At 47.0% G+C, this 21,819-nt stretch overlaps 1 protein-coding gene across 1 annotated transcript in view; it reads right to left on the reverse strand.

The window, feature by feature from the left end:
- Positions 1–578: 578 nt before the first annotated feature.
- The window catches only part of TNS3 (tensin 3), a 176,091-nt gene continuing 154,850 nt past the window's right edge, over positions 579–21,819 (reverse strand). Inside the window, exons 20-30 of the mRNA XM_080940492.1 lie at positions 20,907–21,078; positions 18,656–19,299; positions 18,169–18,255; positions 16,754–16,885; positions 13,393–13,488; positions 12,827–12,904; positions 11,805–11,882; positions 5,675–5,843; positions 4,457–4,525; positions 4,336–4,362; positions 579–3,390 (exon numbers count right to left, since the gene is read on the reverse strand). Of these exons, the coding sequence (XP_080796618.1) occupies positions 3,246–3,390; positions 4,336–4,362; positions 4,457–4,525; positions 5,675–5,843; positions 11,805–11,882; positions 12,827–12,904; positions 13,393–13,488; positions 16,754–16,885; positions 18,169–18,255; positions 18,656–19,299; positions 20,907–21,078 (1,697 nt within the window). The 3' untranslated portion in view covers positions 579–3,245. The remainder of the gene's footprint in view (positions 3,391–4,335; positions 4,363–4,456; positions 4,526–5,674; positions 5,844–11,804; positions 11,883–12,826; positions 12,905–13,392; positions 13,489–16,753; positions 16,886–18,168; positions 18,256–18,655; positions 19,300–20,906; positions 21,079–21,819) is intronic.

The raw sequence follows: 21,819 nt of genomic DNA on the forward strand, positions 1-21,819 counted from the left end.
CTCAAAAGCAAAACATGTAAGTAGTTAGAACAATGATCCAAAAAACAGACATCAGGGGGAAAAAAAACCGAAAACCCGAACTCAAACCCTGGCAGTCAGACATATCAGCACACACGTGCACACACACACAATGCACACAGAGACTCAACATACAGTCTGGGGTGCAAAAGTGACTGTTTGGAGCAAGGTGGATGGATCAGTAGGGGGGAAAGTACTTGTCACATAAGCTTGACCACTTGACTTCAAATAGCCAAAACCCATGTAAATCTGGTGTGGTGTGTCCATAATCCCAGTGTCAAATGTGAGGTGGGGGGGGGGGATAAGAACCCCAGGAAGCTTCTAGAACTAGCCTGAAATGTGTGTGAAACAGTAAGAGATTATTTTAAATAAAGTTGCTGGAGTCAAGGACCAACAACTAAGGCTGTCAACTAATCTTTACACATGGCAGGCTGGTGAGCTCTCACAACCACACAGGAGTAAATGTATAGGTACATACGCACATGCACAACAGGGGTTTTTGTAAAAAAGCATCATTAGACTTACCAAGGTCATAATTTTTATTATACTCTGAATAAGGTTGATATTTAAAGAGCAGAGGAAATGCCTATACAAAAGGTTTATAGAACACTCATTTACATACTGGATATATATGCTTTACAATATAGAGTAGTGAGAAATGCACTAATAGATAAGACAGATACGACATTACAATGTCTCTGACACAGGATAAATGCAGTGTGGCTTTTAACATGGAAACAGCCCAACACTGGAAACTATAAGGCCATTAATGAGAAGGTTAACGGGACCCTGGCTATCTATCGGAAGTGGTGGGACATCACTGAATTTACTCACAGAATAATATACTAACTGTGCCCAACCGATGGCCTTGTTGCAAAAGCCTGGATGATACCTCTTCCCAGTATTTCTGAGCACATAGTATAGTCTATGACACTGGTCTCTTCTTGTTCTTCTAAACACACGTCACGCACAGAAGACAGAACCTTGCCCTACCAGTTGCTGCAGACAGTTGTGGAGCTGTCTTCCTGTGCTTCTTCAGAGCAAATTTTTAGATGTCCTTGACTACCACTACCTTGAGTAAAGACCAGACCTGGTCAGTCAGTTTCTTAAGCACATTCACGTGGCTTCTTGGATGCATTTCATGCCAACCTTTGTGGCATTCAATTCGCTGGAAGGCTGGGCATCGGCTCTGCCCAACTGATTTCTAATTAGATGCTCCCCCCACCTCTGCCTCCAGCATAAGGATAAGGGAGTGAGCCTGTGGTCTTTGGGCCACATCTGCATATAAACCATCATAGGATGTGGTACTTCTTAGACAGGGCACAAACTGCAGCCCCCGCTCTTTTCCCAAGCTGGAGTTTAGCTGCATATGAGTAACTGAAACACTAGAAGCCTCTGTGGAAGACATGGGGCCTCTAGGGAATGGTGGCATATCTGAGTGTCCACAAAGGAGGTCCTTAAAGACCAAGGCAAACATTTGGCACAGAAATGAGGCACTTGCTTTTGGTGCATCAATAGGAGCTAAAAAGTGGAATGGTCCACCTGTACACACACAGACATACACTTGAGCTAAAAGTGGAATGGTCCACCTGCACGCACGCGCACATACACACACACACACACAGACACACACACACACTACACTCACTCTGACAGAGTTGATTCCAATTCTACATGTGGTTACATCTCTGCTCTCTTTGAAACAGAATTCACCACAAAAAAAAAAAAAATCCCAGCTTAAAACTGTAGCCTTTCCTGGCTGTGAGATATGGAAGCTAGGTCTGGATTTTAGAAGCCAAAGGTGGGAATTTCAGGCTGGGACAGGGATGCTCAAGTCTTCCTGGGGAAGACTGTTCTAACCGAGGAGACCCTGGCTTTGTCTTCACATAGCCCTGCTCCATGTTTCCTCTGGGAGGTGATGGGCTCACTTCCTTTTTTGGAATCTCTGGGCGCTGATAGACGCAGGCAGGAAGCCTGCAGCAGTGGGGTACAAGATTCTTAGCATGAACCATCACACCCGACTCAGTAACCAAGATGACTCAGCAAATCAAATGTAGCCTGTGAATTCTCAATCTTTCTCTTCATCCCTTCTCCCTCTCCAGACACCCACAGAGTCCCCCCTCGGAACCTGCAGGTGCCACAGGAGAATCATGGTAACAGCTTAGAAAGGCCACATGCACTTTGGATGATGGCCCAGCCAGTCCTGCAGAAGACTGATGCCGGTGTCTTAGTTTCCCATTTCTCCCAGACGTTCCCATCAGGAAAGAAACCATCCTCATGTGGCCAAGACATGTCGCTGTGCCAAGTAGAGGGTAGGCTGCTTGAGGCAAATCCATTTGGCAGTACTAAAGGGGAAGGACTGTGTGGCGTCACCCTGAGACCACTGCTCCCCTTCCAGTTGAAGGGCCAGCTGTCTCTGGTGTGTCTGCGAGGGGACAAGTCTCCTAGCAATCACAGCTGAGTCGGCTGCAGCATCTGACGTGGGAACGCTGTGGCAATGGCAAGCGGCTATAAATAATTTGGCATAAGTAATATATATATTATATAAAATGGCATTTTTCGAGTCCATCTTCTTGTTCTCCTCTCGAGATCCTCTTGGCTTTCCACAGCCCTTGTAGCGACCTGAGAGGAGCATCCCGGAGTCCTTTCCACCAGCTGTGGGCTCTCTTAACACCAATGTTCCTCCACCGCCCTCACCTCAGATCCCTTCCACTGCCCCGACTTAGCTCCCCACCATGTTCCAACCTGCTCAAACCTTCACCGACCATGCAACCCCTCCTCGGTCTCATCACTGTCACTGTAGAAAGAGAGGACGAGAGAGCCACTGGGCGAAGCATTTCTGTTGACAAGTGAGTCTCGTCTACTGAGTGGGTGCCGTGGTTACTCTGCCCCGTCAGGCATGACGGGCGCTCCCCATCCATACACACGCTAGAGAGTCAGGGATTCGGGGCAGCCTTGTCTTCTATACTTCCTCCTTGTCCTGGAGCGGCATTTCTAGGGCCAAGATCCATCCACTCAAAATGCGCCTGACTATATAGGTGTGTCGGATGAGAAGCTTCTCTAAGGCCAATCTGGGGTGACATTGTTTGTTCTCGGTTTGAAGAGTTGCCATAGTCTCCCCCTCTTGAGTCTGGAATGGGAGGATTGTCACAAATGGGGGCCCCACCTCACCCCACTGCCATGTTGAGAGCCCTATGAGGCATCTGGCAGGTCTGGCTAGGAGGGGCTTAGATCTTCTTAGGGGAGCCGATCATGACCTTTGACACAAAGTTGACAATGGCACTGGCAGGCTGCTCGGGGTCATGCTCTGCAAACAGGTGGCATACGTTATCTGTAGCACTGCCCTGCTTCCGGGCCACAAATCCAAAGACTCTGCAAAAGACAAGTCTAGGTCAGAGGTGCAAAGTGTGTAGCACCACGCATGCGTGCAGGCTTTCTCTTTCTCACAGTAGCAACCTGGGAGCACGACAGGCTGCGCCTGCAGGTACCCATGTGCCAAGCACTAGCTTAGAGACCTTGGAAACTACTGTGGGCAGAAGGAGCACTGAGCCTAGGAGAATGCTACCCTACTTTCAATCAAAGCTGAGGCTCTGCTCGCTCCTTGGCACCTCTTCTGGAGGTCTAGGGGTGCTCCAGGCACCTTCTATGGAGCCCTGAGCTCCAGCTGGCTATGCGAAATCAAGGTCTCCCATAAAAGATCGGGGCTTTAGACCTCCAGGAAAAACACTAGAAGCTCCCAGTCGAGCCCAGAGTAGACACCCTAAACAAGCCACGCGACTATGATCAGGTCCGGAAGTTGTGGCTGTCTGCTACTACTGACTAGTTCTCCAGAGCAGTGAGAAGTGGGCCTGCAGGGAGGGTGAGAATCGGGCTCCTCTGACCATCTTGATGGCAGTACAGGGCAGGGAGAATGAGAACTCGCTGGCCAAGGGAAGAAAACAGACTCCCTCGAGATCGGGAACTGTTTCCGACGGGCTTCACCCCTGCTTGAACACACAGATCTGGGGTGCTGCGCAGTACCGTCACTCTCTGAAATGGCTGTATTAAGAACTCTGTCTCAGCATGTAAAGGACACTGCAGACACAGTATAGACAGAGCACCTCCATCTCACTGCAAAGACAAGCCAACACCACCCAGGTCTGGGCTCTGATAGCAGAACACCTACTCTCTTGTTTTCTACTTTCAGTTTAACTCAAACAAACGTTCCCACCAACAATGACTACATTGTTTTGTTTGGCCTTTTAAACAAGCAAATCTAGAGCTGAGGTCAGCTGTGCACTATGATTTTCAAATGGAGTAGAAACACTGGCAACTTACTTGGAAGAAGGGCCATCTTTGATCCACCTTGAGAATTGAAGAGAAGAAGGATTTAGTGTTAACTTCTTTAAATGAAAGGATAAAAGGGTGTATTTCTGTTATAAGAATGTAAGATTCTTACTTCCTGTTTTGTGGGTCCAAAGCGCAGAAAATCACACTGCTCACAGGGTAATGCCTCCGGAAGAAGAGCCTGTTGGGTAGGTAGAGAGAGTGTAGTTCCTTTCCCAGGAGTTTAGTGATGAATGGGTAGATGGGTAATGGGCTAGGTAGGTTCTTATTTCCCCAGTGGGACGATTTATGGAGTAGAAACCACTTGATGCCTCTACTTGTTATTGGGGAGAGGACCAGAGTACGTGTTCTTGAACAATTAACAATCGAAAGCTGGGCGGAAGAGTATTGGCCATCAGAAGCATCAGGAAGAAGGAAAGAGTCAACAACAGGGAAGAAATGGATGGACCCAAGAGCCCTGAGGATCTGGTGGGGCAAATGGTAAGACACCAAAGAAGCTCAGGACCACTGGACCTCTTGGCTCTCCCAAGGCTGAGCTCACATCAACAGCACCTTGGAGGACATGTTGAGTTACTAATGTCTGAGGTAGGTATTTTGGCATGGGTTCAAAAAGAAGAAGAAACCAGACATCAGAGAGTTGAGGCATTTGCTCAGGGTCATCTGCTGCAAGAGTGGGAAGATGCCTTGACCAGCAAAGCCATGCTCTTAGCCCAACTGCTTCATCCTAAGATTCTGTCTTCAAGCTAGTCAGCAACTTAGGACAATGAAGATAATGTCTCACTTGAAGAACTGGCCCTGGGGACTGCGGGTATGATGGCCTTTCGGGAGACTATGGTGCACAGAGGGCTCAGGATGGTCTGGGCTATGTCCCATGCATTTGCTACAAGGGCTCCCAATACCACACTCTGCTACTTTGACCAAAATGAGCTGCCCACAAGTTGTAATGATGCCAAAGCAGAAGACAGTAGATTCTGCTCCATCTCAGTGGCTCTAAAGCAATGACTTAAAAGATTCTGCATCCTTAACAGAAAATAACTTTGGGGCTAGAGAGCTGGCTCGTGGGCAGCATTTAAAGGGCAAGCGTGAGGACCTAAGTTCAAACCCCCAGCACCTATGTAAAAGCTGGGCATGTTGATGGGAATTTCTAAGTCCAGTACTAGAGAGACTAGGGAAGTTGCCTGCATTGGGCATATCTCAGCCAGTCTAGCGAAATACTTGAGTTCCAGGTTTACTAAGAGACCCTGTCTCAAAGAATAGAATGAAAAATGACTAAGTCAGCCAATGCTGACCTCAGGCCTTTCTATCCTACAATTCCCCGGTCAAGACTTACTTTCTCTGATTGTCAGTCAGGGTGATGCCCTGGGCTGACACCTTGAAGTGTACCACTGTAGACACTGGAGGAGGTTCTTGAACCAAGGTCATACTCAGGGCCTTCTGGACTGCCTGGTGACCGGTGAGGGACTCCATTTCCACAGAGTTTAAGTACCAAACGTTGCAGGCTGCAAGACAACGGAGAGGAGGTGAGAAGCGCATTAGCCAGGGCTGTTGGGGACATACAAGCTCCGACACATGGAGAAAGGTCAACCAGAAGAGGAAGGGATTAGGAACAAGTTGGATGTGTGGCCCAGACTAGAAGCACTGGTAAACACATACTCTCCACTCCCCAGTATTAAAGATACACTGTTCCAGTGCCAAGGGGGTGGCCTATTGGTGAGGGAAGTGTCCTGTTCATCAAGGACCTTTCCTGGCCTCAGCAAGAGAAAAGACAATGGTTAGCATTATCACAATCACCCGAAATGTATGGAGACTGAAGTAAGAACCCCAAAGAACAGCCTATTCTTATCCTGCCTGGTCGCAAATGGTAAGGAACATCGGTAGTGTGGTAGTGTCACCTATCTCTGAGGTCAAGTAAAGGTGACTTTGCTAGAACAAATGTCATGGACAACTCCAATGTTCAGAACTGCCTGACAGTCCCAGGGGAGAGCACTGCAGAGGAACTGCCTTGGTGGTTTACCCGCACATCAGCTCCCGTCTAAACTGGGGGTTTTCCTGGACTCTCTTGAGAAGGAGAGCACAGTGTCAAAGGTTGTTAACATTCACACTGCCCAAGGCTTAAAGCCCACAAAGCTCTGGTAAAATGAGTACCTTTTATGCTGGGGTAACCTAAACCCATTTTAGACAACTGAGGTACATTTTATCAGGAGGCGCTAAAGAGACTAGAAACAACTTCAAGGTGCTACTTCTTCAAAGATTCAAAGAGAAAATCTGTCATAAGCATACGATAGGGCTAATCTACAGGAGAGGATGGTCATGCATGTGTGTATGCATTACAGCAAGAAAAAAAAACAGATTATGTCTGAGAATAAGAAAAGGGTTAAATTCATCCTCTCAAAGAAATACGAAGCAACCAGCAAATGGTAATCACAGAAATTATATAGCTACATGGAAAATTGGTTAGCAGGTAATTGGAAAAGCAGAATCAACCATCTCTGCTATGATTAGAACTATAAAATCAAAAGCATGTGTGCCGTGAACAGACGCTGGAGAGCTTGGAAAATGGGAAACAGACTTCGGGACGGTGAATAGTCTGCCTTTAATCCTGTCCTGTAGCTCACAGTGTTTCAAAAGGCATCACGTGCGCTAGTATGACTATGCCTATGCCTCTGTGTGTGTGTGTGTGTGTGTGTGTGTGTGTGTTTCTGTCCTAACTACTATAAAAATCCCATAGACTTGGCACACCTAGATGAGGTTCACAGGAAACCACAGACTAGACTGCTGTCTTGGAGACACCACAGGGAGCTTCCTGATAAGGACTGGTCCATCTGAGGTGCCAGGCAGGAGCCTGGTGTTGGGGAATGTTGGGAGAAATAACGCCTCTGGAGGCAAATCCCCTATGACTATGACAGCAGGCCAGCAACATCTCCCACAGAGTCAAGCTCCCAGAGAACGCGTGGCCTGCAGGGGCAAGTGCTCCTGTTGAGGGGAAGACTAGGAGCTGTGACACTTCATGACACGATTAAACAGGATAGTGTTCTTCAGACCGCCACAGGAAGCTCCTGTGCTGAGAGCTTTCCACTTAAAATCGGTCTCAGATCCACATATTTTAACTCCGTGAAATGATACTTCTGGGAGGTTTCCTTAAAGCAGTATGTCGAATTCAGGAGAATCAAGCAGAAAGATGATCCTTTGAGCTGGGCTTGTAGCACTGAAAAACTGGAGTCAGGCTAACCGGACAGAAGGCTGTGAAGAGCTGAATTACACAATGGAGTCCTACAGACCCACAAAGAACGGAGACTTGCATTGTATTTGCAAAATCCACCAGCAAACTTGTTATATAAACTGCAGACGGGAATGGAAAAGGATCAGACACGAAGGACAAGCCCAGGAAAGGGGGAGAGGCAGGGACAGAGCTGGCTGAGGCTCAGAGTGGTCTCTGGTTTAGAGAACTTCCAGCCCACCTCCCCCTCTTCCCAGTATGATGCGGCTGCACAGGAACAGGTTCGGGCGTCATTTACCAGCCTCTTCATTTAAGCACTGCCGCCATACTTTTTAGTTTTTAAAAAAAGAAGCACACGATTTTTATTAAATTATTTTCACAGAGCACTAATCTAAACAGTCAGACTATCTACAGACCTATGGGAAGTCTCTTGAAAGAGCCTCTTTTTTATAGGATAGCTCACATTCCTCCTCCGTTTCAAGAAGAAACAATTAAGAACCGAGGCTTAAAATACAGAAACAAATTGTTTCAGCTACTGGATCAAAGTCATAATGGCATTAGCATCAAGTTTCTCATCCTGAACTGACTGCTATGTTACTGGGTCTCGGCTTCTACTGTGAAGATATGGGACATTTCCAAGGACCTCAGCAGAAGTCTAGAATCAGGATGACAAATGAAATTCAGATGGGGGAAGGGTTTTACAGTGATCAGAGATCTGAATAGCCCTACTTTTTTGATACATGCCTGTGTTACAGGTATTCCAAATGATCATAGCTAACCCTCAGGCAAGGGTGATGTGAGCCCCGCCCTCAAATCAGCTGAGCTGAATCCTTGCCTTGATAGCGTGCGGTGGAATGGAAATCCACACTCCTGGTATGTTATGGATTAAAGGAAAGAAGCTGAAAACAGTGTGAAATTAAGGCTCATAAGGCAGATAATTAAACAGAATACAAGGTTTGACATGAAGGCTTAACAGTAGGAAAACCCACCCATTAAAAAAACAATAATGTTATCTTAAAAGATGGGACAATGTATTTTAAAACGGTGAGCTGTAGCCATACAGGGGATACCTATAATACACTTCTCCATGTAAGACTCGGAACATTATGGAAGAGGGGGTGGATGCACAGTAAGAGCCAGGGCTCACAGAGGACTGGGGCAAAACAATGTCTTCCAGATACACCATGACCACTACAGTCCTGAACTCACAGCAACACAAGATCAAGCCATTCAGCATTTCAACAAAGCCGATAGAGACACCCAAGCCCCAATCCCTAGCCTAGCTGAGAAACCAGTAACTGCTGATTTCTGGTAAAGGAAGTTGGAGCCAGTTTTCTTTACAGGGTGTAGTTCCTGGGAGGTGAGCCACGCTTCAGCAGATGACCCCACAGCCATCAGTATATGAACTTCTCAAAGAACCAATAAAATACTGTATTAAAAACAATGTGCTGAAATGGACAAGAAATATTTCATTTCTAACAAGGACAATGACTGAGTATAACAACCACTGGATGAGTGCTAGTTAAGGAGCCTGAGAACTATTAGAATAAACCTCTTATGATCAGAGATATTAAACCCAGCAGAGGCACTCTGGCCTATGGCACCAGTCATGTAGGACTAAAAACTGAGCTTTGCTGCTAACACAGATGCAGAGGGTGGTATAGGCAAGATGCCTATCGGCTCTGACCATGAGGAGCTCCATCCATACATCCATGGAGTAGAATGAGACAATGGCACCCACTCAACCCCACGAGGAGAATCCTTCCAGAGAGGCATGTCACCATGATTCTTTCTTCACAGTTTTTTATTTATTCATTCATTCATTCATTCATTCATTCATTCATTCATATAATGTTGATACATAGTTGTGGCTTAAGAATACCAGTCATTCCGGGTTTTTAAATTTTTTCAAGTATACTTTTAAGAGGCAGAATCAAATAATCAAATCAGCCAGGGGTCATAATGATGATTTAACAGGGGGTGTCAATCTAGGAAGATAACAGGGAACATCTAAAACAAAGTTGGGTGTTCTGAGTTTCTCTACTCACTGTCTACCTTTCAGGGTCAGTCTGCTCACGAGGGATCAGAAGAGAAAGGGGAAGGCTGGCCACACAAGGACAGGCCACTCTCTCTGCTCAGAAAAACACTTCCCAAGGCCTTACTCGAGAGGCTCCTTGTATTTTCCTCTACCTCTCTGGAGTGGGAAGACATTGTCTATAATAAACAACACAACGATGAGGTCTGTATAGCTGTGTATACACGAGATGTCAATCCTCTGAATGGTAGCCAGGCTGGAAATCACAGGGACATAGCTCTAGCCTGGGGGAAGTCCCTGTGACCTCTGCTGTGGCTGTGGCCAATTCATCGTTTTGGCACCTCGAACATATTCCACACTATAAACGACAGAGTTTTCTTTGGTTGTATTGTGGTCATGCTAATGTGTTTAACTTTACAGAACAGACCTACAAAGAATACAAACTATCCAGAAAAGATATATTTATCTGTGCCAAAACTGAGAAGCAAACCAGATATTCTTCAGTTAGCTGTCCGTGTAAATAAGCTCCGCTTCACCCGGGCTGGGAGCCATTTCGGTCGGTAAACAGCTTGTAGGAAAGCTACAGTCGTGGAGGATCTGAGTTCAGACCCCCAGCAAGCAGGGTGACGCAATGCACAGCTCTAATAACAGCACTGGAAAGACAGAACCAGGTGGGTCCTTGCAGCTCATTGGCCAGCTGGTCTAGCCACATCAATGACCTATAGGTATGATGTGAGACTCTGCTACAAAAATAAAGTGTAGGAAATCTGAGGAGGTATACAAGATGGGCCTACGCCTCACCCATATGTACACAGATCTGTACAAACACACATATATACTCTCCTGTACTATACACAAGGAAAGAAGCCAGTGACCTATGAATAGCCGTGGAAGTAGCTTAACAGGGTATTACCAAGAGACAGAAGCCAATCTGAAAATGCTACACAATTTGTGTTTACAACATAAAGCATTCTGGGAAAGACAAAGCTACGGAGGCCATGAAAGATCAGTGGCAATGAGGCTTTGACCGTGGGGGAGGAATGAGCAAGGAGACTTGTGACATCATACGAATGAATGAGTGTCAGTGATATTTCTTAAGCCAATTAACACCAAGAGAGAAGCCTAGCTTTCTGGGCGGAGCCTTGTGAAATTTAGAGCTGCAGGAAAACAATGGCTTCTGACAGAGAAAGACAGTTTTCTTCATGGATGAGCACCCAAAAAGTTTTTGTGTTTCTCTCTCTCTCTCTCTCTCTCTCTCTCTCTCTCTCTCTCTCTCTCTCTCATTGGATACTCTCTGTATTACATTTCAGGTGATCCCCTTTCCACCAATCCCTTCCCTTCCCCTGTCCCCCTCCCATTACTATTAATCCTACACAGCCAGCCCTAAACACACATACTTGTGAGCAGCTAACTCTAAATGGACTCAGTAGACGTGTGTGTGTGTGTGTGTGTGTGTGTGTGTGTGTGTGTGCATGTATTCGGGTTATGAATATGACAAGAAGTGGGGGGGGTAAGGAAAGTGTAGGACGGGGAAAGATCGGGGGAGTGATGATGTAAATTTTCAAGCAATTGTAATTTTTAAATAAAAAGAGTGTACTCTGTGCACACCATAGACATTGCTTGATAAAGCAAAGACACCAGCTCACCAGCTGTGGTGTGTGGGGGATGCTGTGAATGGAGAGCCAGCATCCACAAGGAATCTCTCTACCTTCTATACTTTCCCATTGTGGATTCAGGACGCAAAATCTATTAACAAAGGTTCCAAGTGGCCTGGTCTCCGAAGACCTGGCTCTGTGTGGTATGTCTCAGCACACAGATGGCAAAGTGGGTCCAGCAGTTGACTCATGCCGAAGGACTGTTGAGTCACAGCTCCAGAACGGTTTTACATTTTCAACTGGCAACAGAGGTCACCACATCCTGCCTTACTGTACCCCCTACCCCCACACTAAATACAGGCCTTGACATTTATTCCCCTGAATTTGGTCTTGTTCGAGTCCGACCAATAGTTCCAGTCTCTGATGGCCTGGCCAGGCCTCCTCACAGCTGCACCCCACCCAGCTGTGCCGAGCATCTATAAAAGGAAACTTCCTTCCAAGGCCACAGAGAAACAGGAAATGACTGTCCAAAGGGAAGTTCTATCATGGAGTTCGGTTCCACCCAATGACTCGGAGATGGAGAGATACAAAAACCAAAGCTGTGTCCACTGACCTGCTCCCTGCTTCAGCAGCTCGGCTGCTGAATTGGCCGCTGTCTGCGGAGAGTTTTCAGCTATTTCCTCCAGTGGGTCTGCAGGAAGAGGGGTGAGTTGAGACATGAGCTCCTGACATAGTTGTCCACATGGCAAAGAAAATCTGGTGACAGTGACAGAGCCGACTTGTTCCTGAGAAACAGTCATGCAGCCCACAGAAACTGCAACCCCATTCTGAACATGGATGGAGGTGACAGGGCCCCTTCAAACATTTTCCTGGCCCCTGAATCCATTTATATCAGTTATCAAATATGAAAACACAAACGCCATTTACCTACAGGAAAGCTGAAACACACAGTCAAGCCCCCATACACCCTGGATATTAATTTTTAAAAAATTATAGTGGGTATTTTCTTAAAAAATATAAAAGTAAAGATACTTGTTCATTCATGACCTAAATCTAACCATAGCGGCACCATTTCCATTTTGTAGGATTGTAAATCTATAATGCAAGTGACCTTGAAAATCTGTCTGAGAATACACACACATATGTGTGTATATGAAATAACTACTTATGTATATATACATATTTTACATGCATATATGCCTGTGGACCTCATGAATGCCTGGTGCCCAAGGAGGCAGATCTCCTAGGACTGGAGTTTTAGATGGTCGGAAGCAACCTAATGTAAGTGCTAGGAATTGAACTCAGGACCTCTGGAAGAGCAGTCAGTGCTCTCAACCTCTGAGCCATCTCTCCAGCCCCCACGTGTTTTACATCTTTAAGCTGACCAGCCTTTGTTTTCTGGAAACCTTCCATACATGGCACAATGTGCAAGGTCTGGGAGCTGCTGTCAGCAGCAGGGCATTCTCCTTTCTCAATTCAGGTGGCCACTAGCTTTCTCTGGTGTTTAACAGTACATCATAAATAAGAATCTTTGATTATTCTTGTACGGTCCTCGGTGGGTCTTGGGAACGACATGCTATGAGCCGTGTGACGATCCACACGCAGCCAGAAAGCACCGAATCCTCCACCACATACCTCTCTCTGGAATGAGCAGCTTGCAGGGCAAAGCCAAGGGCGTAATAGAATGCTGGCACACCAAAGCCGTCAGGCTCCCTGTGAAGTGGAGAAGAGTAAATGGGTATCATCAATTTCTTCACCTGCTGTATATATAGCCAGAGATTCAGTTGAGACCAAACTTCCAAACCCATGCCTTTATATCACTTCGGGATGTAACTTAGAGCTCCAAGAAATGACAAGGTCCAAGTCAATGAGGAGGGTGAAGGAGAAACCTGCATATACCAAGCATATCACCTGTATAATATCCCAGGGTTGGGATGGGGTTACAGTGGGTTCCATCACTGCTGGGACCCAGCTGCTGACCTTCACCTTGTCTTTTTCTAGCTCTGGGAGGATCCTTTCCATTTATTTAGTTTTGACAAAGCTTCTAAAGAACAACTGCCCCTCCATCCCAGGTGGCAGCCTGACACCCGGGGCTGAACGATAGAAACCCACCACGGCGTGGAGCTCCTTGAATCTCAAGCCACCTGAAGGAGGAAATCTATGCCCTGGACAGTATCAAAAGAGCTTGACAAGTAACTCACCAAAATATGGTTCATTTGAGCATCCTTTCAACCGCACTCCCTTTGGGGTACACTCAATCAGGAAATGCCGGACAAGTTCATTCGACAAATCTCCAGCTGTGGAAAGAGTAAAAAATTATTTCTTTTTAATTTAAAGCATAGGAGAATCAGAGTAGGGGTAGAGGATAGAGAGAGAGAAAAAATGGAAATTTATAGATTGATGGATTGTTACAAAGAAGACCGACAGACAGACATAAAAAGCATTTATATCTGCCTCCTGAAGATATCAAAGCTAAGAGCTACACCAAAGAAGGCTCCCTCTAAATAGGATTAAACCACTGCACAACTGGGCTACTTAGAACCATTCCTGGGATGCTCAGTGGGCAGTGTCATAAGCCAGGTGACTAGTAAGACTTGTTGGAGTAAAAATGTGGAGACGAAGAGAGTCCCTGAGAGACATCCTCGAACACTCCAAGAACTCGCAGAGAAGGGATAAAAAGGTAGCTCAGAATGACCCTGGCTTGGAGCACCAGCTGCATTCCTCTAAGAGAGGAAAGGCCACCAAGGCTCAGGCAGAAAAGACTTCAGTAAAGAGCTGGAAGGTCGCCAGCTCTCTGGGTGAGGTGGAGCCACCAGCTGGGTACAGAAAGGCCTTCAGCAACAAGCAGTCTGCTTTGTAGGGGCAGCATCCTACCAAACTGCTAGTAAACAGCACACTTGTGTTCAAGCCAGCTGCTGAACCCAAAGAGAAGAGGCCTGAGAAGCCACTGAATGGAAAAGTACAAACTGAACCAGGAGAAAAAGAAGTCACTGACCCAAGCTGCTAAAGACAGTAGACACCCTATGTGCTGTATCTCCTTAATTCTGTGATTAGCACCCCGAGACCTAGCCTCTCAATACTGCTGATATTGGAATTCTAGGTAGCAAGAGCTACTGAGTTTGTGATTGAGGAGGGGTTGCTAGAATCTAGCCTGGGTCAGCTGAACAGTCCTAATCCCAAATCCAAAACCTGGCAAATTTTGAGCAGCAGTATGAGACCATACATGGAAAATTCCACACCATGAAACTTCGTTTCATGAAGAAAATAATGGAAAATCTTGTATAACGGTACCTTCCAAATGTATGGAATGTGTATGAATTCTACACAAGATGTAAATGAATTTAATTTTAAGACTTGGGTCTTCCAGGTTCTGTTCCCAGCACCTGCATGACACCTCATACCTCTTGGGAATGAGGCTTAAGTCTTTAAAAGCCTCATTCCCAAGAGATCTCATTTTGAAGGTACTTTGAAATCTGAAAATAATTAAAAACCCAAAAATATCTGTTTGGGGCCATTTATGATGAGGGATACTGAACTGCATTAGGCTCCAGTGATGCTTATCAACAACACGTATTAGCAAGCAGTACGTGTCAGCATTTTCTAGGGGCAGCCAAGTTTGCAGGGAAGGGGATGATATGATCCCATGAACTTCTGTCACATAAAACAGAAGGAATAAACAAATGACCCTTCTCGCTGTGGGAGGAGAAAGTGCGGGGCTTCCAGGCTAATGAGAAAACCCACTGAAGGTCTGGATTCTACTTGTGGAAAATGGTCCCACGAAGATCCTGCTGCCAAGGGCTTTTTGGAACGCAGAGTCTAAAATGACCACAACTGTCTCATCTCAGAGTGACTGGAGGTGGCACAGGGACTAACTGGCTCTTGGCTCATTTGGTAAACTCATCTCTCAAATATGCCATTAGACTGTAAAACACAAATGTCAAATCCAGGCCTGGGCGTACACACAGAGGCGAGACTGGATTTCACCCAGCGGAGACCACCATGCTGGATTCCCTGACATCTGCTATTCACACAGCCTCTAGTTTGTTCCTTTATTCTCACACACAGGATAAAGCCTGTCCAGAGCCTGTTCCCAGACACTGTAAGTCTTTTCCTCTTCTGTCACTAACCGATGTTGCTTAGTAAGGCCTGGTAGTCTTCAGCAGGCACATCTGAGCGAGTGCCTCGGGATAAAGTCCGTATGTCCCCAGGAGCGGTGCTCTGTTGAGCTTCTTATACCGAAATCTTAGACGTTCTGTGTGACATCACTTACCCTCCTCTCCACAACCCTCCCGCTCCCTCACTGAAGCTCTGTCAGCACCCACAGGTTTGGGAGCTGTGCTCTCTGACTAAGTCCTAGGTGCCTCCCAACCATACTAGGAAGACAAGCACGTTCCTAGAAGCAGGTCGGCCTCCTGTGCCTGAGGCCGGCCCGACATCTACAGTCTCAGTGAAGCTTGACAGTGAAGCTTTCAGCACAGGTTTCACGAAAGAGTTTGGACAGATCATCTCAGGTCCAGGCATGGGATGGGACAAACAGGTGCCAGTGACATCCACATTTATTCTGATTCCTCTGTCCAGCTAATGCAACCTCTCCCACTGATCCATGTGGCAAAGGCTAGGTCCCAGAGAGATGTTCTGGCGGACGGTGAAGATGTAAGGAGGGGTGGGGTCTTAGGGTCACTTAGAGCATGCCCTCGGGAGTGTGGTGGAACCTCGTTTCCTCCCAGCCTCTCCCCTTTGTGTTGCAGGCAGAGGGTGAACAGGTAGGTACTCCCTCATGCACAAGCCTGCCACTACCATTTTGTCTGTCACAGGCCTAGTATCAGAGCCAACCAAATGAGCTGAACCTCTTCAAACTGTGAGCCACAGTGAACATTATCTGATATGATAACTACCCAGGGCATCCAGCCACAGGTTGACTAAAGAACACTCCTCATGACCTGAGTCTTATAATCCTGACATGTAATATAGTACACAGAATGCACACTACATTAGTGTTCACGTTGCAAGTTTAAATAAAAGACAAAATGATCATATTAGAGATGACTGCCCATCAGTGACAAATCAAGCATGGAGTGATGCCTTGCACGTGAACACCCAAAGGAGGAAGGGCTGGCACGAAACAGGGTGCTTTACTGGGTCCTTGGCTCTATTTCAGTGGTTCTGGACCTGCGTGGGTTGTGACCCCTTTGGGGCTGAACGACCCTTTCACGGATCTAAGATCATCAAAAGACATATATATTTAGATTAGCATTCATAACAGTGCCAAACCCACAGTTATGAAGTAGCATCAGAAATAAGTTTCTGGTTGGGGGTCACCACAGCATGAGAAACTGCAGTAAAGGGCCACAGCATTAGGAAGGTTGAGAACCACTGGTCTGCTGGTATGGGAAAGATTTGTTTAAAACAAATGAAAATAAAATGTATAAATGGATGTATGTTGCTAAGCAAGATAACCACTTACAAAAGTAACCCTACAAAGCAAACATGAGGAGAACCAGTGGGAGCAGTGTCGCTATTAGCCACCATAAACAACAGACAAGTCCATCTCTGGACCCTTACCTTTCTTGTTCAAGTGCAAGACAGACGGAGGAGGCGTGGCCACCTTCATGGCCAGGCCGTAGGCGCCTCGGAAGGAGTGACTGTCTCTCACGATGAATGACCCAGGAGCTTTGTCCTTCAACATGGCAATGGCTAGGGGAAGGAAAGGCATGGATGACCGCAGGGGACAAAGGTCACTGCCCACCCAGAGCCTGAGATGGTTCCACCTCTGAAAACCACACTGCAGCCTGAACTGATGCTCAGTGCCACAGTAGAAAAGTAACATTCTCTTGATTGGCGATGGTCCCAGGCACAGCTTGGCCGCCTGACGGTGGACTGTCACAAAGCACTGATGCCCTCTCTTTTCTACACATGTGCACTCCTCCCCCACTCTCTTTTCAACAGTGTGAAACTGGTGCCCACGTGCTGGGAGTGCCCCACGCCCGGGGCTCCTGTTCTCTATACCTCGTCCAGGTGCTGTGTGACAGCCTCAGAGGACAGACTAAGGCAGCCCCTTCTCCAAGCTGGGCCACTGGGGACACTGCTTGGCAGATGAACGTGGAGTAAGAAAAATGCCATCTTTTTATCTGTGCTGCTGAGCAGGGACAGAAGAACTCAGGCGCTGGCAGCATAAGGCTGCTCTGTGTGTACTGTGTAGGGGGTTGGGGAGTACGACTTGCTAAGCAGCTTTTACAAAGGCCTCCTGGGGAAAATGAAAGGCTTTCCAGGCCACGGTTGTGTTCACCCCCCACCCCACCCCACCTACGCTTTTCTTCCATTTAAAATGGCAACAGCTCCCTTGAGCTCTTGGAAAGAACTAGAGTCTCGAAGTTTCTATTTTCTCTAAAATATAATGGGGATGGGAGTGGGGGTGCCAGTCAGTGAGGGGACTAGCCTTTCTGAGAGATGGTCCTATTAATGAACAGCCCATGAGCTCCTCTTGGACTTCAACAACCAGGTGACCAATGTGGGGCAGGTTCATGCAGGCTACAGGAAGCTGCATATAGGGAGAGCTCCAAACATTCTATTCCCTTTCATGACCCGCAGCCACCAAGCCTGAGATTCCCCCAGTGCATTCGCTCTCCTCCGCTGCCTCTTTCTGCAGTACTCTGGAGCCCAGAACCTCATGCAGTCCTTAGTAGAGACCTAAACAGTGTCTCTTCCTCAAAGCAGTGGTGGGCTGCCAATCCAGTGAAACAGCCAGTGTTCAAAGGCCATACTCTGAGATGCATGTGGCTTGAACCCACTTCTCACCCAAACCTTCATCTGTACTGAGTTTTCCCCATAAATTTTCTGCGAACTTTTTGGAACATTATCCAGAGGCATATGATAAAGGTGTGCTTATCTGCACCACAGGTAATACAAGGCGATCCCTGAAAGGAGGACCCAGAGACCAAGAGTGATTGACATCGCGAGAAGTCCCTGGCCCTGCCTACCTTGTTCTCTTGAGATGTCTGCCTTGTACCAGAACTTCGAAGTGTCTTGAACGAATTTCACAATCACGAGTTTATCATTTGGGCTATCTGTGAAGCAGAATTTTAATACAGAATATTTGTATTGCTGCCTCTTTTATGACAATAATGCAAAAATCCATGCCTAGGTGTGAGGGATACACAGAAGGTCCTAAGTGGGCAGGAGACACAACTCAAAGGACCGACTGGAGGGGGAGCCAGTGCCAAAAGGGAGGACGGGGCAGCAAGGCTGGTGCCAAACACTTGAAACAGCTTATAACTCAATCCCACATTAATTATTTAACTGGGAAGAAAGGAAGTAACTTAAATAAATAATCTCTTTTTCAAGTCAACGTGAAGACAAAACTATTGCAGCATCTGCATTTTCTGGCCTACGTCTACAGGAGACTGGCTCAGATGGGAAACCTCGAGCCTTCATCCCCTGCGGGAATGGGAAGATGCAGAAACATACCTGGCAAAGGGGTAGCCACTTCTGAAGGCTTGCAGAAGTCTGGAAGGACATTTGGGAAGGGGATGCTCATGGTGCTCCCACTGTGGGGGCTGGAGAAGCCACTGGACGAAGGAGAGACTGAGCCCAAAGAGCGATCACCCTCTGAGGCTCTCTTCTTCTCAGGGAGGGGTGGCTGTCCAGGAAGGCTTACACCTTGGTTCTGCAGGCCTGGACCGTGGTGGTGGCTGCTGGCTCCAGGTGACACATTAAGAAAGTTGTGGGACAGGAAGCCATTGTCGGCACCCCCTGTCGTCGTCAGAGGCGTTCCGGGAGCTGGTGACGTACCATGGGAATTGACCAGCAAGGTGCCAGCATCCTCGCCAGGCGGAAGGCTACTTGTTACAGTGGTTACGGTGTTGAAACCCAAGAAGGCTTGGCTGCCTGCAGGAGGCAGAGCATCCTGAGGCTCCGACATGGACAGCTCATGGTTGTGGAAGGAGGCCTGGAGCTCTGAGGACTGGAAGCAGGGCATTCCTGGTGAGTTCTTACCAGAGTTACAGAACTCATGGGTGCCAAGGGGACTTTCAGAAGGGTGGCTGTTCCCCAGCAGGGTGAGGGTGGACTTCGGGCTGCTCTCCACCCACTGTCGTTCTGCAGAAGGCGGGCTGTTCAAAAGATAAAGACAGCCAAAGGGAAATGTAAGAGACGTACAGGTGCCTCAGACCCAGCAACTGTTGTTACAAGACACAGATGAGTCAGGATTGGGGAAGTAGGTACTGTGGCTTGCTGCAGGGAAGACAGGGAAGCAGGGGATACAGTAACCCCCATCCCTTACATGTGTTTCAGTGAGCCAGGCTGACCTCAGTCTAAAAAGATTCAACAGAAAATTGTAGAAATAAATAACTGCTAAGCCTTAAAGGTTACTCGAGTGGGATGATGAACTTGGGTCCTACTCAGTCAGGACCAGGATATGTATCATCCCTTATTCAGAGTGTCCATGTGGTATATGCTGACTGCCTTTAGTTAGATGACTGGCTGACATGGTATGTGTTTGTGTCCAGGCAACTCACAGGTTACTTAGAAATGGTCTCAAAGGGGCTGGCGAGACAGCTTAGTAGTTAAGCACTGGGCGCTCTACAGAAGAGCCCGGTTTGATTCCCAGTACCCACCAGTGACCTACAGCCACCTGGAGGTCCTGTTCCAGAAGATCTGCTGCCCTCTCCTGGCCTCCACAGGGACCAGGTATATATGTGGCAGACTATAGGCAGGCAAAACATTCCAACAATAAAAATACATAAATATATAAATCTAACAACAACAACAAAAAAGTGCTCCAAAGAGCAAGAGTGGGGACAGGGACACTGGCTGGCTGACTATGAAATCTGTAGTGTATTTCCTTTGAGAAATGGTCACAGTTACCATAGGAGAAAACATATTATATGTAGGATTTGTTCTGGTCTAAGATCTTAGGCAATAATTAATGCCTAAGACCATATTTCCTGCAGACCGGGAACATCTTGACTGGAAATTACCACATTAGGAACCTAGAAAACTCATTTAAAAAAATACAGTTCTTGCAACACACATGTATTTAAGTCAACACGCACTAGGTATAGATTCTACATGTGATGTCAAGTCCTTAGAGGACCCCCTTTATTATCTAATATTTAATTCTCCAATTATTTGTTTGCTTTATTTATATGTTTATTTGCTTATTAGCTGGTTTTTCAAGACAGGGTCTCTCTGTGTAACAGCCCTGCCTGTCTCTGAACTCACTTTGTAGAACAGGCTGGCTTTGAACTCAGAAAGATTGGCCTGCCTCTGCCTCCCAACCCCCACAATGCCCCCGAGTGCTGGAATTAAAGGCATGCACCACAACACCCAGCTGGCCCCCTTTCTTTCAATGGGAAGGGAAAACAGGAATCTGTACAAGAAACATGAGGGATTTTAGCTCTACCCTGGGCTAGCATGGCAGCTAACCTTACTGAGTTTCAAAGGGCCTGCAACTTCATAAAACAGAAAGACAGTTTGGTCTGCCTCAGCCCTTTCTTCCTTTCCTTGTTTTTGCAACACTCCTGGACACAGTTTCTTATGTGTTCACATGTTTTGCTCACGCCAGTACACAGGGGATGCACACAGACCTAGGCATGGGCTTTTCTCCACCTTGTCTGAGTTAGGTCACATTGCTGGGCTCTGCCTTGCCCACTCCATTCTACCCCATGCTCTGACCTTTGAAAGGAGCTTATGACAAGTCTAAAACCCCTCGTCCTACCTCTCTCTTCTCTGGCCAGGGCCATTGCTTGAAATTGTGCAGGATGATGCAAACGCCTGTTGAAAGTTGGGTGTTGCAGGCACATCAGCCCGAAGCATGCTGGGTTTGGGTCCAATGGGGCTCTCTGACATCCCCACAGTGTGGTTGATAATCTCTGGACAGCCTCGTGGTTCTAAAGCAAGAGAAACAAAAGCAGAAAGACCCTGAAGATGTGAACCAGAAAGCCATAATCTCACCCCTTTCGAATGTTCACAAAGAGCTGAACTGATTCCTGAAGCTGTCTGTTCAGGCCACAGTGAACCATGACAGCAATTACATGGAAGGCTGGTGGAGGTGGCTCTGTTCTCTTATGTACTGACTGCTACCCATTACTGTTTCCAAAACGGAGCACTGCTAATTCTCAGTGTGCTTTATCCATGCTGAGCTGGCTACACGCATGACGGACAGATGTCTGGATGGCCCACCCTGTAAACCAGCAGGGAACTTCTTCACAGAGAGAGTCTCTTCCTTTGAGTGCAGGCACCACAAAGCTATCATCTGGAATGCTTGCCTTTCCTTTCCTTCCCCACCCTCCCAAATTAGTGACTCAGGGGCTGCATGTCCAGTGATCTTGGGACACAGATCTGATGATGCTACATACTATTCTTGGGAAACGAAGATGCAAGTTCAGAGTTGCCAAGGCAGCTGAGGCAAAGGTCACAGAGAAGGGGGACTTGGAACTAGTCAGGTATTCTCAGTCCTAAGCCTCAGGGGTTGGCAACAAGTATCCAGTAATTGTCACAAGAGCCTCTTGGGAGATTTAAAAAAAAAAGAAAACTTGGGTAGTTTCCTCTGAGAGTTACTGAGAACCTACACATGGGAAATGCACCCAGGAAGCATGCATGACCCTGTCCAATAACAAAAGCTGTCAGTG

The sequence above is a fragment of the Micromys minutus genome, assembly GCF_963924665.1.
Source record: "Micromys minutus genome assembly, chromosome: 1".
Lineage (NCBI taxonomy): Eukaryota > Metazoa > Chordata > Mammalia > Rodentia > Muridae > Micromys > Micromys minutus.